Genomic DNA, 14,442 nt, shown 5'->3' with positions numbered 1-14,442 from the left:
AAAACCAGCTTGAACATCTGGAAGTTCACGGTTCACGTATTGCTGAAGCCTGGCTTGGATGATTTTGAGCATTACTTTACTAGTGTGTGCGATGAGTGCAATTGTGCGGTAATTGTGCGGTAGTTTGAGCATTCTTTGGCATTGCCTTTCTTTGGGATTGGGATGAAAATTGACCTTTTCCAGTCCTGTGGCCACTGCTGAGTTTTCCAAATTTGCTGGCATATTGAGTGCAGCACTTTCACAGCATCATCTTTTTGGGATTTGAAATAGCTCAACTGGAATTCCATCACCTCCACTAGCTTTGTTCATAGTGATGCTTTCTAAGGCCAACTTGACTTCACATTCCAGGATGTCTGGCTCTAGGTGAGTGATCACACCATTGTGATTATCTTGGTCATGAAGATCTTTTTTGTACAGTTCTTCTGTGTATTCTTGCCACCTCTTCTTAATATCTTCTGCTTCTGTTAGGTCCATACCATTTCTGTCCTTTATTGAGCCCATCTTTGCATGAAATGTTCCCTTGGTATCTCTAATTTTCTTGAAGACATCTCTAGTCTTTCCCACTCTGTTGTTTTCCTCTATTTCTTTGCATTGATCGCTGAAGAAGGCTTTCTTATCTTTCCTTGCTATTCTTTGGAACTCTGCATTCAGATGCTTATATCTTTCCTTTTCTCCTTTGCTTTTCGCTTCTCTTCTTTTCACAGCTATTTGTAAGGCCTCCCCAGACAGCCATTTTGCTTTTTTGCATTTCTTTTCCATGGGGATGGTCTTGATCACTGTCTCCTGTTCAATGTCATGAACCTCCATCCATAGTCCATCAGGCACTCTATCTATCAGATCTAGGCCCTTAAATCTATTTCTCACTTCCACTGTATAATCATAAGGGATTTGATTTAGGTCATACCTGAATGGCCTAGTGGTTTTCCCTACTTTCTTCAATTTAAGTCTGAATTTGGCAATAAGGAGTTCATGATCTGAGTCACAGTGAAAACTATTTCACCCACTGATAATACACATACATACACACACTTAGACATAGGAGTTGATTATTCAGTTTCTTTTCAAAAAATATGTTCAGTTGACTTTCTCAAATTAAATCAGGTCATATTTGACCATTGTTTTATGGATTGGTGGTTATTTCTTCTACTAGTTCAGCCTGTGTTTCAGCATCAAGTAGATGAGATTGCCTGGTTTGTTCATTTGCTTATTCATCATTTAACAAAGAGTAACTGGGAGCCTGTTACATTCTAAGCACTGCACTGGGTATGAGGAATGCTAAGATGAATGAGGGAGAAGGCAATGGCATCCCGCTCCAGTACTGTTGCCCGGAAAATCCCATGGATGGAGGAGCCTGGTAGGCTGCAGTCCATGGGGTCGCTAAGAGTCAGACACGACTGAGCGACTTCACTTTCACTTTCCACTTTCATGCATTGGAGAAAGAAATGGCAACCCACTCCAGTGTTCTTGCCTGGAGAAGCCTGGTAGGCTGCAGTCCATGGGGTCGCACAGAGTCGGACACGACTGAAGCGACTTAGCAGCAGCAGCAAGATGAATGAGACAGACTTCCTTACAAATAGATTATTGTCTAATGGTCATAAAACTAAATAATTATACTCAAACATAAATTCAGGAATGGAGATGAACACAAAGTTCAGCCTTTGTGTTTGTATTTTACAGGATTGAAAAATGTTTTACTCGTGATTTATGTCTGTTTTTCTGTTGAGAATTATTTATGCATTCCAACAAAAAAGAATTAACCATGTATACTTTCTTTGAGTTATTTTACTAATACACGTTTAAGGGTTAGTTAAAAATGTAATGTCCCCTTGTCATTTTTAAAAGTTTGTTTTTAAGGTGGTTATTTAGTCACACAGTCATGTTTGACTCTTTGTGACCCCATGAACTACAGCACTTTGTTTTTTATGACTTCTGTGGTCAAGCATGTTCATTATTTAACAAAAGGAAAAGGGAAATACTGGGACACAAAGAAAATTGAAATTATCCTATAATTCTACTCTCTTAGAATAATTTAATCAATAACCAATTGACTTTTAAAGTTTTTACGTTGTGTATTTGTATATATGTATATATATATGAAGCTGTGGATTTTTTTCCCCTTCAAAACAGAGCCTATTGGGATGTTAGATGTCTGGTACATGAGACAGCACATTGACTACAATAGACAACAGATTTCTCTTTTCTGGAAGGTAAGTTTGCAGTGTCCACTTAAAATTCAGGAGAACTATATATTTAGTTTTTTTAATTGAGATATAATTGACATATGAAGAGAATTACATATTTGAACGGTAAGTTTCAAAGCCGAAGAACTTGTTCTATAGTTGCTTTAATATGAGGCTTCAGAGACTGTGTTGGAACTCATTTTCTCAGCCAGATCTTCACAATGGTTGACTTTATGTCATTTACTTTTCCAACACAAGGGTGAGGACTCTTGACTTCCTGCCTCCACGCAATCATATCTTTCCCTCATCCACTTCCAGTCAGATCAAGGTCTCTTCCCTTCCCGAACTGTGCCCATCCTCTGTCCCCATTCCCCACACCTTCTCTTCTGATTCTGTTCTCCTCTCTGCCATTCCTCCCACCCCACAGATACAATATGCCCTGCAGTGACCACCCCACTTTTTCATTTTAGGGGAGAGTAAAGCTGTGGATATAGATATTTAGGAATATGTTTTCTATGGTCATTGAAAAGTGAGTGGGTGGAAAGTAAGCGCCTCTACCTCAGGAATACTAATAATAGTAGAAAATAAGAGAACTAGGAATAGAAAACAGCCCTTCTTCAGGAATAGTAGTGAAACAGTGGTAAACAGAACAACCTTCCAGCAAACAGTGAGGCCTATTGTTATGACAGGATGTAAAGTTTCACAAAGTGCTGAGAGCTGGCATTATCATTTCACTTAACCCTTACAAAAACCCCAAGAGATGCATACTAGTATCCCCACTAACACATGAAAAAAACTGAGAGTCCAAAAGTGGAGGTTTTTCACAAAGTCAACCACCTACTAAGTGCAGAGCTGGGACTAAAACCCCATCCAGAGCTCTTTCTGCTACAGTATGACTCATTTTGCCCCCCAAAATATATATATTGTTTGAATTGAGCTACCGATTGGCATGTTTATAAGAAGAGGTTTTATTTCTCAAAACCTATGTCCTTTTTACGACATGTCTTCCAGTTAAGGGTAAATAAACAGTTTTGGAATTATGCAGCTGACAAGCATGAAACTAGAAGTCAGAGTAATAAAGTCCTCTGATGGGGTTAGCATGATAGATTTTGATAATCACGGTCTTCTTCAATTTTAAGAAATGAGCTCTTTCTCCCTCTTTCCCTTTCTCTCTCTCACACATAGAATCTCTGGTATAAAAGGAGACTACTGTAAATAGCTTGGTGAGTCATAATCAAGTTCTTCACTTTGAAACTAAAACTGCAGCTTAAAATTTATCTTAAAAAAATGGATTTTTAATAGCAAGATTATTCTTAAAGCAAGGCATTTAGAGCAACCGCAATTTGTAAATAGTATAGAAGAACCTACCTCAATTCCTGGCTGTTGGTTTTCATTTTCACAAGTAAGCAACTGGTTAAAATGCAAATTCTTCATCCCGTAAAGATCCCTCCTCCAAAAATGTCCTTTACAGTTATCTGAAAATATGCTGTTCTTGTCCCATTTCATTCCTCTCAACTCTGGGGTTTCTCTTGGTAGAATGAGGGTAATGATCAAAGTACCTGCAGAATTCAAGGTGGGGGGCGGAGGCACAAGTAAATGAGAAGGTGCAAACCCAGAAAAATCACTGGGGCTGCCAAGGTAAATTAGATGGTACCGCAACATGATTTTTCTCATAACAGTGTAAGCAACATACCCAGTGCTAGACTTGTGTTTCTTTCTGTCACAAAGAGCATTTAGAACAGGCGTAAGCAGGACACCCTGAAACCAGCCTCGGAGCAAAGTCAAAATAACGATTTGTTAGCAAACAGGTAATGTTTAGCAAACTTCCATATGCGGATTCCTCTCTGCTGCTCATCTTAATCTTGTCCCTGTTTCTTACAAAGCTTTAGGTTCTAAAATGAAGTCTTGAAATTCAAAAGGGCTTCAAAACTCTTCTGGTCCACCCTATCTCTCATGAACATTGCTCCTAGTCCAGCCAGAACAGACAGATGTCTCTGCTAGGACCGTCTGGGACAGGAAGAACTGCTCTGGAGACAGCCCACCTTGATGGCATCTCTTGTCTATAAGTTCAGTTCAGTTCAGTTCAGTCGCTCAGTTGTGTCCGACTCTTTGCGACCCCATGAATCGCAGCAATAGGTTTTCTTTTGTGGAGCCAAAATTGTGGGCCCAAGAAGGATTTTTTGGACCGGAATGGATTTGAATAAGAAACCAAAAATGTAAAAACTAGAAGCTCCAAAACCTTATGCTAGATGGTGGTCATGAAAGGGCACCTTCAAAACCTTCAGCGATTGTCCACCCTGAAAAAGGAGAGTTGGAGCCAGCCTTCTGTTTTACAGGGTTGTTACAGGACTTAGTCCCTAGTCCTTCCCAGGTGGCGCTAGTGGTAAAGAACCCTCCTGCCAATGCAGGAAACATAAGAGAGTTGGGTTCTGACCCCTGGGTTGGGAAGATTCCCCTGGAGGAGGAAATGGCAACCCATTCCAGTTTTCTTGCCTGGAGAGTTCCAGGGACAGAGGAGCCTAGCAGGCTACAGCGCATAGGGTCACACAGAATCAGACACAACTGAAGTGACTTAGCACGTGCACACACAGGACTTAGTCTTTTTCTGTTGAATCCTGGATTTCTTCAACGGCCCTACACAGGAAGTGGCAATTAAACCCTGCCCAGAGTTACTGAGATGAGTGGTTCTGCTCTGAGCCCCAGAACCATGAATCCCAGACCTCCAGAGCCAAAGGGCATTTAAGCAGCATGCAGTTCCAGCAATCATTTTACAAACATGGAAACTGCAGTCTGGGGAGGGGAAGCGATTTCTCACAAGGATTTCTGTAATGTGGTGCCTGCTGCTGGGAGCCCTTCCTGAGTGGTATACTGCCCTTCTGTTTGGAAACACTCCCATCCCTCTGACTGGGGATTTCTCTTGCCGCTCTCAGGCAGGACTGGGAGCTGACAGGGCAGTGCTGTGACAGGAGGAACTCATCAAAACCTCAGAACAGCCTGCAGCCAGATCAGGTGCTTTGTGGTGGGGCCCAGTCAGACCTCACTGGGGAAGGGAAGCAAAGACATGCGTGTGGTGGGTGATTTTTCTTTTCTAACTTTGATCAATACTGGGAAACCCAATGAAAGGGACACCCCGCCACTGCAGAGGGGAATTCAGGGCTTCAGCACCAAAGGAAGCCCCAAGTAAAACCCCGTCAGCCTGTGAACACAGAGAGAGCACGTTTCTCTTGCGGCTGGGGAAATGAGAGATGACCTTTCATTTCTCTAGTATGTTTACACTAGAGGAGAACAACTTGATGCTGAATGGGTACAGCCCAGGTGTGTGCTGAGGGTGGGGGCAGGGGGTGGGTGGAGGGAGGGGAGACGGGTCTGTGGTGAGGATGTGTGAGTGTCTGGAGTGGTGTGTCTGCATGTGTGTTGTGTGTGTGTGAATGCACATGTGTATGAATGCATGTTAATTTTATATTCATGGGAGGGATCTGATTGTGTGGGTGTGTAGATACGAGTACATGTGTGAGTGTGCAGGCATGTATGCTGTGCATGTATGTAAGTGTCTTATCACATCTAATAAAACACCATAGTTTGGGGGCTTGTAAATAGCAGAGATCAATTTCTCACAGTTCTGGATGCTGGAAGTCTGAGATCTGGCTGCCAGCATGGTTAGGTAAGGGCCCTCTTCTGGATTGCAGACTTCTCCTGCGTCCTCACATGGTGACATGGTGGAAGGGGCTAGACAGCTGTCTGGGGTCTTAGAGAGTGCTGATCCCATCCATGGGTGCTCCACCCTTATGATCTAATCAACTCACAGAGGCCCCACCTCCTGACACCATCACATTAGGTGTGAAATTCCAGCGTGTGAATCACCATTGCAGTGAGTGAGTGTAAAGGCGTGAATGTGTGGAAGATGGGTGTGTGGGGTGTATGTGGGTGTGAGTGTGGGTGAATATGTGTGGGTCTGTGAGTGTGGGGGTTGGTTGTGAATGTGAGCATCTACATGTGTGTCTATTTATGAATGTGAGTGTAAGTGTGTTGAGGGTGGAGGAGACCGCTGTTGTTCTGGTTCCTATGTAGTTCCTCATTTTCCCACACCTTGGTTTCTCCTAAAAGCTACATTTCCTCAAAAGTATTCTGTACTGTTTTTTGCCATAGTTTTTTTTTGTTTGTTTGTTTGTTTTTAATTTTTGGTCACACCACACGGCTTGTGAGATCTTAGCTCCTCGACCAGGGATTGAACCTGCAGTAAAAGCATGGAGTCCTAACCGCTGGACCACTAAGGAAGTCCCCACAGTTGCTTTTAAGAGAAAAAGTACTTTCTATGTTGAAGCCAAAAAATTGAGCCTAATCTATGAATAGAGCAAAAACACCTGGGTATTGTCAAAACAGTAAATGCGGTGGTAGAAAATGTGGCTGCGTCACCAACAGCCCCAGTGTTGGATGAGAGCCCTTCACAAGGGGTCACCAATTCTTTCCCTCACATTCTAACATCCCCTTCTGCACAGACTTTCACATCATTTCCTTTGCTTTGATCAGTTATTTCCATCTGTGATTCCAGTACACTTTTCCTTCAGTTAATTCAGCTTCCATCCTTTAAGAAGAAAGTCACTTTGAATATAAGCCTTTGACTGTGTGGATCACAATAAACTGTGGAAAATTATGAAAGAGATGGGAATACCAGACCACCTGACCTGCCTCTTGAGAAATTTGTATGCAGGTCAGGAAGCAACATTTAGAACTGGACATGGAACAACAGACTGGTTCCAAATAGGAAAAGGAGTCCGTCAAGGCTGTATGTTGTCACCCTGTTTATTTAACTTATATGCAGAGTACATCATGAGAAACGCTGGACTGGAAGAAACACAAGCTGGAATCAAGATTGCAGGGAGAAATATCAATAACCTCAGATATGCAGATGATACCACCCTTATGGCAGAAAGTGAAGAGGAACTCAAAAGCCTCTTGATGAAAGTGAAAGTGGAGAGTGAAAAAATTGGCTTAAAGCTCAACATTCAGAAAATGAAGATCAAGGCATCTGGTCCCATCACTTCATGGGAAATAGATGGGGAAACAGTGGAAACAGTGTCAGACTTTATTTTTCTGGGCTCCAAAATGACAGCAGATGGTGACTGCAGCCATGAAATTAAAAGACGCTTACTCCTTGGAAGGAAAGTTATGTCCAACCTAGATAGCATATTCAAAAGCAGAGACATTACTTTGCCAACAAAGGTCCATCTAGTCAAGACTATGGTTTTTCCTGTGGTCATGTATGGATGTGAGAGTTGGACTGTGAAGAAAGCTGAGCACCAAAGAATTGATGCTTTTGAACTGTGGTGTTGGAGAAGACTCTTGAGAGTCCCTTGGACTGCAAGGAGATCCAACCAGTCCATTCTGAAGGAGATCAGCCCTGGGATTTCTTTGGAAGGAATGATGCTAAAGCTGAAACTCCAGTTTCATTTGGCCACCTCATGTGAAGAGTTGACTCATTGGAAAAGACTCTGATGCTGGGAGGGATTGGGGGCAAGAGGAGAAGGAGACGACAGAGGATGAGATGGCTAGATGGCATCACTGACTCGATGGGCGTGAGTCTCAGTGAACTCCAGGATTTGGTATTGGACAGGGAGGCCTGGTGTGCTGCGATTCATGGGGTCGCAGAGTCGGACACAACTGAGCGACTGATCTGATCTGACATATGAAAAGATACGACAGTGGGTTAAAGCCATGTTACCCTTTCCAGTTTCCTCTGTCAGTTTTTTCAGAGTCCTCTCACTGTCTGAAGCATGGCTAATCATAAACTTTCTGAAGTTTAGGTTTAGACCATGGGTCTGGAAGAGAAATGTCTGTGTGCAGATGGAGCTGAATTCCCTTCTTCATTCGCTCACTCCCTCGTTTGTTCATCCACGCGAACAAGTACATTAAAGCCCCTCTTTAGGCCTAGAGCCCATGTTGTATGCAGGGACATGGACATGAACAAGCCAGGGGCAGGCTCCGTGTCCTTGAGCTCACGGTCCAGCAGAGGAGGACAGAAATGCAGAGGGGATGGTGAGGGTCTTCGGGTGTTAAGAAGGAGTTCAAGGTTCAGCTGAGGGGACTATGACCAGGGAGGAGATGGGTGAGGAGTCAGAGAGGACCTTTCAGAAGGTAATACTGGCAGTTTCAGCATCTCCCATTCTCTGTGCAGCTAACTTTGTGAACCATAGACCAAAGTGAAGCTCAGGCGATGAGTCACTGCGGTTAAAGGGACAGAGCGTCAGGAAGACACAAGGGACGGGAGGGTCTACACATGGAAATATAGGCCTACAATCAGAATCCATGTGAGCATCTGCTTGTAGTTTATGTGGTTGAAAGGATTTGGAGGTGTGGGTAAAATGAGTCAGCAGTCTAGTTGCTGAGGATTAAATAGGGTGAAGTTTTTGTTTGTTTAAACTGAGTTTTAAGGATAAAATCTTTTGGAATATTTAAAAGCTTTAGAAAATATCATGTATTTTCCCTTAAATTGTTTATATTGATTCTGTCCAGGTGTTATTACAGTTTTCTGACTTAAAAAAATATGAGAAGGTAATATTGGAGCTCCCCAGAAGAACAAATTAGTCAGGACAAGGGTGGGAGAACATTTGCTAGGAAGACCTCAGGGGGACATGGCTTTGGCATGTAAAGAATCACATTAGTGAAGTGCTATCCCATAGAAATATTGGGTTGGCAAAAAAGTTCTTTCAGCATAAGAGGGCACACAAACCTGAACAAACTTTTTGGCCAACCCAGTATAAAGCAAGCCACAGATGCAAGCCATATGTGTAATTTCAAACTTTCTCATAGCCACCTTTTAGGACATTAAAAAAAACAGGTGGAGTTAATTTTAATAATATGTATTACTTAACACAGGTTTATTGAGAATGTTATCATTTCAACATGTAATCAATTTAAAAATTACTAATGATCTATCTTGGGGCTTCTCTGATGGCTCAGTGGTAAAGAATCCACCTGCCAATGCAGGAGATCAGGTTTGATCCCCGGGTTGGGAAGATCCCTGGGAGAAGGACATGGCAACTCACTCCAGTATTTTTGCCTGGAGAATCCCAGGGACAGAGGAGCCTGGCGGGCTACAGTCCATAGGGTCGCAGAGTCAGATACGACTTAAGCGACTGAGCACGCACGCATGCACGTGTCTATTAAGTGCCAGTATGGCACAGAGGCCAAGAGCTCACCCTCCAGATGGCACCCCATCCTATGTCAGGATAGCTTCATTTCAAAGGCTACATGGCTCCCTCCTGTAGTGAGCAAGATTCCTAAGCCTTGACAAGCAGGAAAGGAGAGAGGGGGAAACGCTTGTTTCCAAAAGTGGGGAAAAGATTGAGCAGGGAAAAGATTCATTTGTTAAAAGAAGTAATTCATTTTGATAAATAGCTACCCTCAAACCATAGAAGACAAGGAGAAAGAGAAAAGAGCCAGCCCCATGCTAGTTAACATCACAGCTTCAGAAAGACAGTTGAGATCAGAAGCAGCTTGTTTAGTACATTCACTTGGTTTCTTTCTCCCTGTCTTTGTCTTGGGTGAATGAAAAGTGTTCCAGCCTGTATCACATTGCACTGAAGCCATGAATTCTTTGGCCTCCTCATATGAAAGGGATTCAATAAAAGTAGAAAGTATTATTTGTAACCTGGTTTATATTGATGGAGGACAAAGGTCTATTGTGAATCCCCAGGGAAGATTGGCTGCCAGGAGTCTTATGTAATTATAGGAGCTATACAACATCAGAATCAATATTTAAATACAAAAGCAGCAGATGGGAAGATTAGTTTTGTTGCGGTATTCAACTCTCTCTCCTTCCCTTTCCCAGCCCTGTCCCAACAGGCTGGCACAGAATTGCTGCAGATACTTTCAGACAGAACAGGTTGATTTCCCTTGCTTGCTGGTCACACATGCTATACCAGCTGCAATGCAGGGAATTTGGATTGGATAGCAGAATGTGGTCAGTGACAAAGAGTAAGTGGCAGAGAATTAACAGAACATAGAACACAGACGCAAGGGGAGTTAAAGCTTGCTCTTAAAAAGTTTCCATTATTTTGCTGTTTTCCAGCTATAAAACAAGATAGAAATCATTATGCCAGGGTAACTGCCAGAAGGTAAATCAGTTCAGAGTAACAGAACACCTGGGGAATGTCTACTGAGTGTCAGCATGACAGCAGTTTAAGCCTTCATCCTCCAGGTAGAGCAGCTGTGCTACCTGGGTTCAAGTTCCAGCTTTACCACTTGCTGGCTGTGTGTCCTTGAGCATGGTGCTCAACCTCTCTGTGCCTTATGAGCACAGTGTAGATAATAACAGCATATACTACATGAGATTGTTATGCAAACTAAAGAGAGAATTGTGAAAAGTGTTTGCAAGGTCATTGTTAGGAGGCAAACACTGTGTGTGACACTGAGGATGCAAAAATAAACTGACAGGCTAATGGGGAAAATAGATCCACAGATAGAAATTTCCAGTACAGTGATTTTTAAACCTTCCAGGTAAACACTGTCCTTACTTTGAACTAGGGTTGCTGAAGGCAGTCGTAAGTTGAAAAGTTGAGGTATTCAGGCTTAAACCCACAAATGGTATATATACTTTGTAATCAACTGTATGATATTGGTGAGTCTTCCACAGGGAGCTGTGGTATATGCCAGGTTAAGAATAATAGAAGATTCCTAGAAAAGCCATAAGGGTAAAGTGCCAGTCGTGATGATTTTTATGTTAGAGTGAGTAAACAGTACCCACCAAGTGTCTTCACATCTGTCATGCACCAAACACTGTTTTGAAACAGTCTGTTTCCCTTAGGTCACTGAATCCTCCAATACACCTGTGCTGCACAAAGAATTATCCTCATTTTACACGTGAGGAAACCGAGGCTCAGAGAGTTGAAACAGCTTGCCCAAGGTCACACAGCTGCTAAGTGGTGGAACAGAAAAGTCAAAGATCTGTCCTAATAACAAGAACCAAGTCAGCAGTGTTTCAGAACCCAAAAGGGAAAAAAAAAAAAAAAAAACCTCACAGATAAAGCTGTGATTAGTAAATGTTCAAACTCCCCAGCTTTCCAAGGGGTCTTGATTACAGGCTCTCTTCTCTGATACAGGCTAAACTCTAACAGTTTTTAAAAAGTTATTTTTTGCCTGAAGAGAAATTCAGAAGTAAAATAGTACTTTATTGTCAGTACAGTAGTTTTTAAGTCCTAAGAGGAAATGCTTTATCAATTCACAGAAACACCTTTCCTATAATACACTTCAAAACAGAAACGGGGCAGTGCATTCTGAAATGCATCAGACTTTGTGCTTTCTTGGATTGCATTCACCAAGTTATTTTTGATTCTGAAAGCCTTTTCAGGCAGCAGAATTATTATAACGGTTTATAAGGGAGCTCACTCCTTGCTTCTTGGACAAACCAAAGTCAGAAAGGCTAAGTTCACTAAGTTTAGGTCATTTCCCACAGGACAGAGCAGAAAGAAAACTAAAGGGAGAGAAGCAGTGGACACATTTTTCTTTTTAGTGTATTCTTACCAGTAGAAGAAGGTGACAACAGTAATATCACTGGCTGAAATCTGCTCTTAGCACTGTCCAAGAAGAAACAAGAAGTACCCTGTCTTTGTGATGTTCACAGGGACCCCTGGCTCAATAGGAGTAGCGCCTTCATCTCTCACATCCACCAGGGGGCGCACTAAAATCTCACATTACTATGGGGACAAGTTTATTTCTTAACCTCTCTTGAGCTTTAGCACTCTCATCAGAATGGGGACTGTCACATTTATTGTGACACTCATTGTAGAGCTCCTGATTCATGGTATGGCCCAATAGATGATAGATTCCCTCTTCTCACCCACCCAAATAAACACTAGAGGAAAAAATAAGTTTATCTGAAAAGACCCAGCTGGCTCCTCAGGCCAAGGTTCTTTTTGTTTCAGAACTTGTCCCCTTCTGACTCAGAGCCTGTTGGCTCTGGAGAAAGAATTCTAGATCTCCACCCTCCCCAAATTACCAACCTCATGCCCACTATTGATGTTCCACATCAGAGCATACCACAGCCACACAATTACAGAGGCTGCTTTGCAACTCTGGGCCAGAAGGGTGACTGAGGACCCAACTATGCAATATGGCGCCTGTACTCACCAACTGTCTCAGGCTTGCCAATAGAAGGAGTAGCGAGTCAGAGTGGAGGGGTCATGAGTCCAGAGGTCAGGAGCCCTTGATTCCACTCTCAGCTCCTCCATCTGTCTCTTGAGTGGCCTTAAGCAAATCATCTCGTGTCCCTGGGACTTAGTTTCCTCTGTTGATAAAATGAAACGCTGAATTAATTGTTCATCTGGAAAATCCCCTCCAGTTCTGTTCTTCTGGTATTCTATTCCAGCTATTATTAAAACTGGAATAATTATTCCATTATTTAATTCTGTTGTTATTCCATTCCCTCAGAGCCAGGTTAATCCACGGGTGATGGATTATGTACATGGTTTGCAAACTTAATGTTACCTAATTTTTTTAACTAACCTAATCACACTGTTTTCAGGTACTTCAGGAGACTGCCTGCCTGCTGGCTAAATACTTGTTTCCCCACTGACTCACTGAACTCATTGAATCTTTTATTCTATGGACCTTGCTAGACAAGTTAGGTCCATTTTCCTAACTGATTGATGTTAACCTTTATCCCCAAACTTGAGTTTGACATTTTATACAAGCACAAGTCAAGGGATACCATGTTCCTTTGTCTAACTTGTTGGCCCCATCTTCATTTTCTCACTGATATTTGCAGCTCAAAAATATGGGATCTGAAGAGAAAATGCAAGATAGGTCCAGGCCCTTCGCTGCCCTCCTTCACTCATCTTTCCAACCCACACCTCTGCTTACCAGATCACTGGGATCAGATAGATTTCCACAGCAGTCACTACGTAGGTTTGTTGGACCCAGGAGGACTTGACATTTCCCCCCTTCTGTTAGCATTCTACCATTGGATTGCATGAGATTACCAAGGTGTCTGTGAAGGACAATGAGGGGGCCATAATAGAGGCTGTTTCCCTATTTGCCTCCTGGGTCCCTGGCAAGAATGGGGAGCTTTGTGAGCGCCAACTCTTGGGAAGTACATTTGGGTGCTACCCTTTGGAGCTACCAGACAAGTAGGGAAGGATGGAGTGAGAGAGACCTGACCGAATGGTCTTCCCTACCCAGCTTTTACTTATTTATCTTTTTTTTTTCTTCTGTGGCCAAGGGCATGTTTATTAATAACAGTTCAGAACATCACAATGTCAAAAGCACTCACTTGTTTTAATCCACACAAGATCAGCTGTGATGGACACTTGCCCCACCAAAACTTTGTTGGTTCTTGCCAGGACACAGGATGCCTTATAGGGAAAAGCTGAACATGCACCCCCAAATACCCCCAGCCACATGGCATTCACCCATTGCATTGACCATGTTTTATGATCTAGTCTTGGCCCTTGTGGATCCAGAAAGGCACCTAGGACATGACCTGCATCATTCAAGCTCCCAGAGCCTGAAATATGAAAAAGCTGGATGTTCATGCATTAATTTATAGTGAGAATTGCAGCTGTTGGGCCAACCAGAAAGCCTGAGTCAGCAGATAGGAGCATTCTCTTGCAGCATGCTAATTATTTCAGAAGCCAAATTATAATCAGAAGGCCAGTTTTTTCACTTAAAGTGGAAGATACAAATTCTAAATGAAGCAGATAGTCATATTAACCCAGCCTCTCCTGACAGATAAAAGACATAGGATACCAAATTATTAAAAGATGGCTTAGGAGCAGGAAACCAGAAAAAGGGGCATTTGCCAACCCTAAGGTGTGTCTTTCAGCATCTTGAGGTGATGCCACACCCCATGGAAGGAAGAGCCTTGCCCAGAAAACTGTGATGCTTAAGTCTGGTGAGCAATGCCTTTCTCTCCCTACACTAGGCATGGACAGGCACTGCCGACATAGGCTTGGGCAGCTCTCCATTTCCAGTGATTCTGTTTCTCATGGTCCTTGTCCTAACAGGGTTACAATATAAAGAATTAGTTTTATGCTTACTTTCTGGGATTGTTCCGAAACAATTCTTTAAAAATTAACTTTTAAAAAATGTTAACTGATTTTTTTCTATAAGTGGTGGAGCTTGGTGGAGCGTAAAAGTGTGTGGTGGAAGAAATGAAAAGATGTAAATAAAAAGGTCACTCTAGTGTAGCCGCCTGCTGCAGGCAGTCATGAGGTCCTAGCATAGAGCATCCACTGACCTTGTCTGAGAGTACACAGTAAGTAAGTGT

At 42.6% G+C, this 14,442-nt stretch overlaps 1 protein-coding gene across 3 annotated transcripts in view; it reads left to right on the top strand.

Annotated features, from left to right (window-relative positions):
- The window catches only part of IL12RB2 (interleukin 12 receptor subunit beta 2), an 88,684-nt gene that overhangs the window by 34,399 nt on the left and 39,843 nt on the right, over positions 1 to 14,442 (top strand). For all 3 annotated transcript variants that reach the window (XM_025288498.3, XM_025288497.3, XM_025288499.3), the window contains one exon: positions 2,128 to 2,207. In XM_025288498.3, coding sequence (XP_025144283.1) covers positions 2,128 to 2,207 — 80 coding nt within the window. The remainder of the gene's footprint in view (positions 1 to 2,127; positions 2,208 to 14,442) is intronic.

The sequence above is a fragment of the Bubalus bubalis genome, chromosome 6 (genome assembly GCF_019923935.1).
Source record: "Bubalus bubalis isolate 160015118507 breed Murrah chromosome 6, NDDB_SH_1, whole genome shotgun sequence".
Classification (NCBI taxonomy): Eukaryota; Metazoa; Chordata; class Mammalia; order Artiodactyla; family Bovidae; genus Bubalus; species Bubalus bubalis.
The sequence above is the reverse complement of the archived record's forward strand: the minus strand, read 5'-3'. Positions and strand labels throughout refer to the sequence as shown.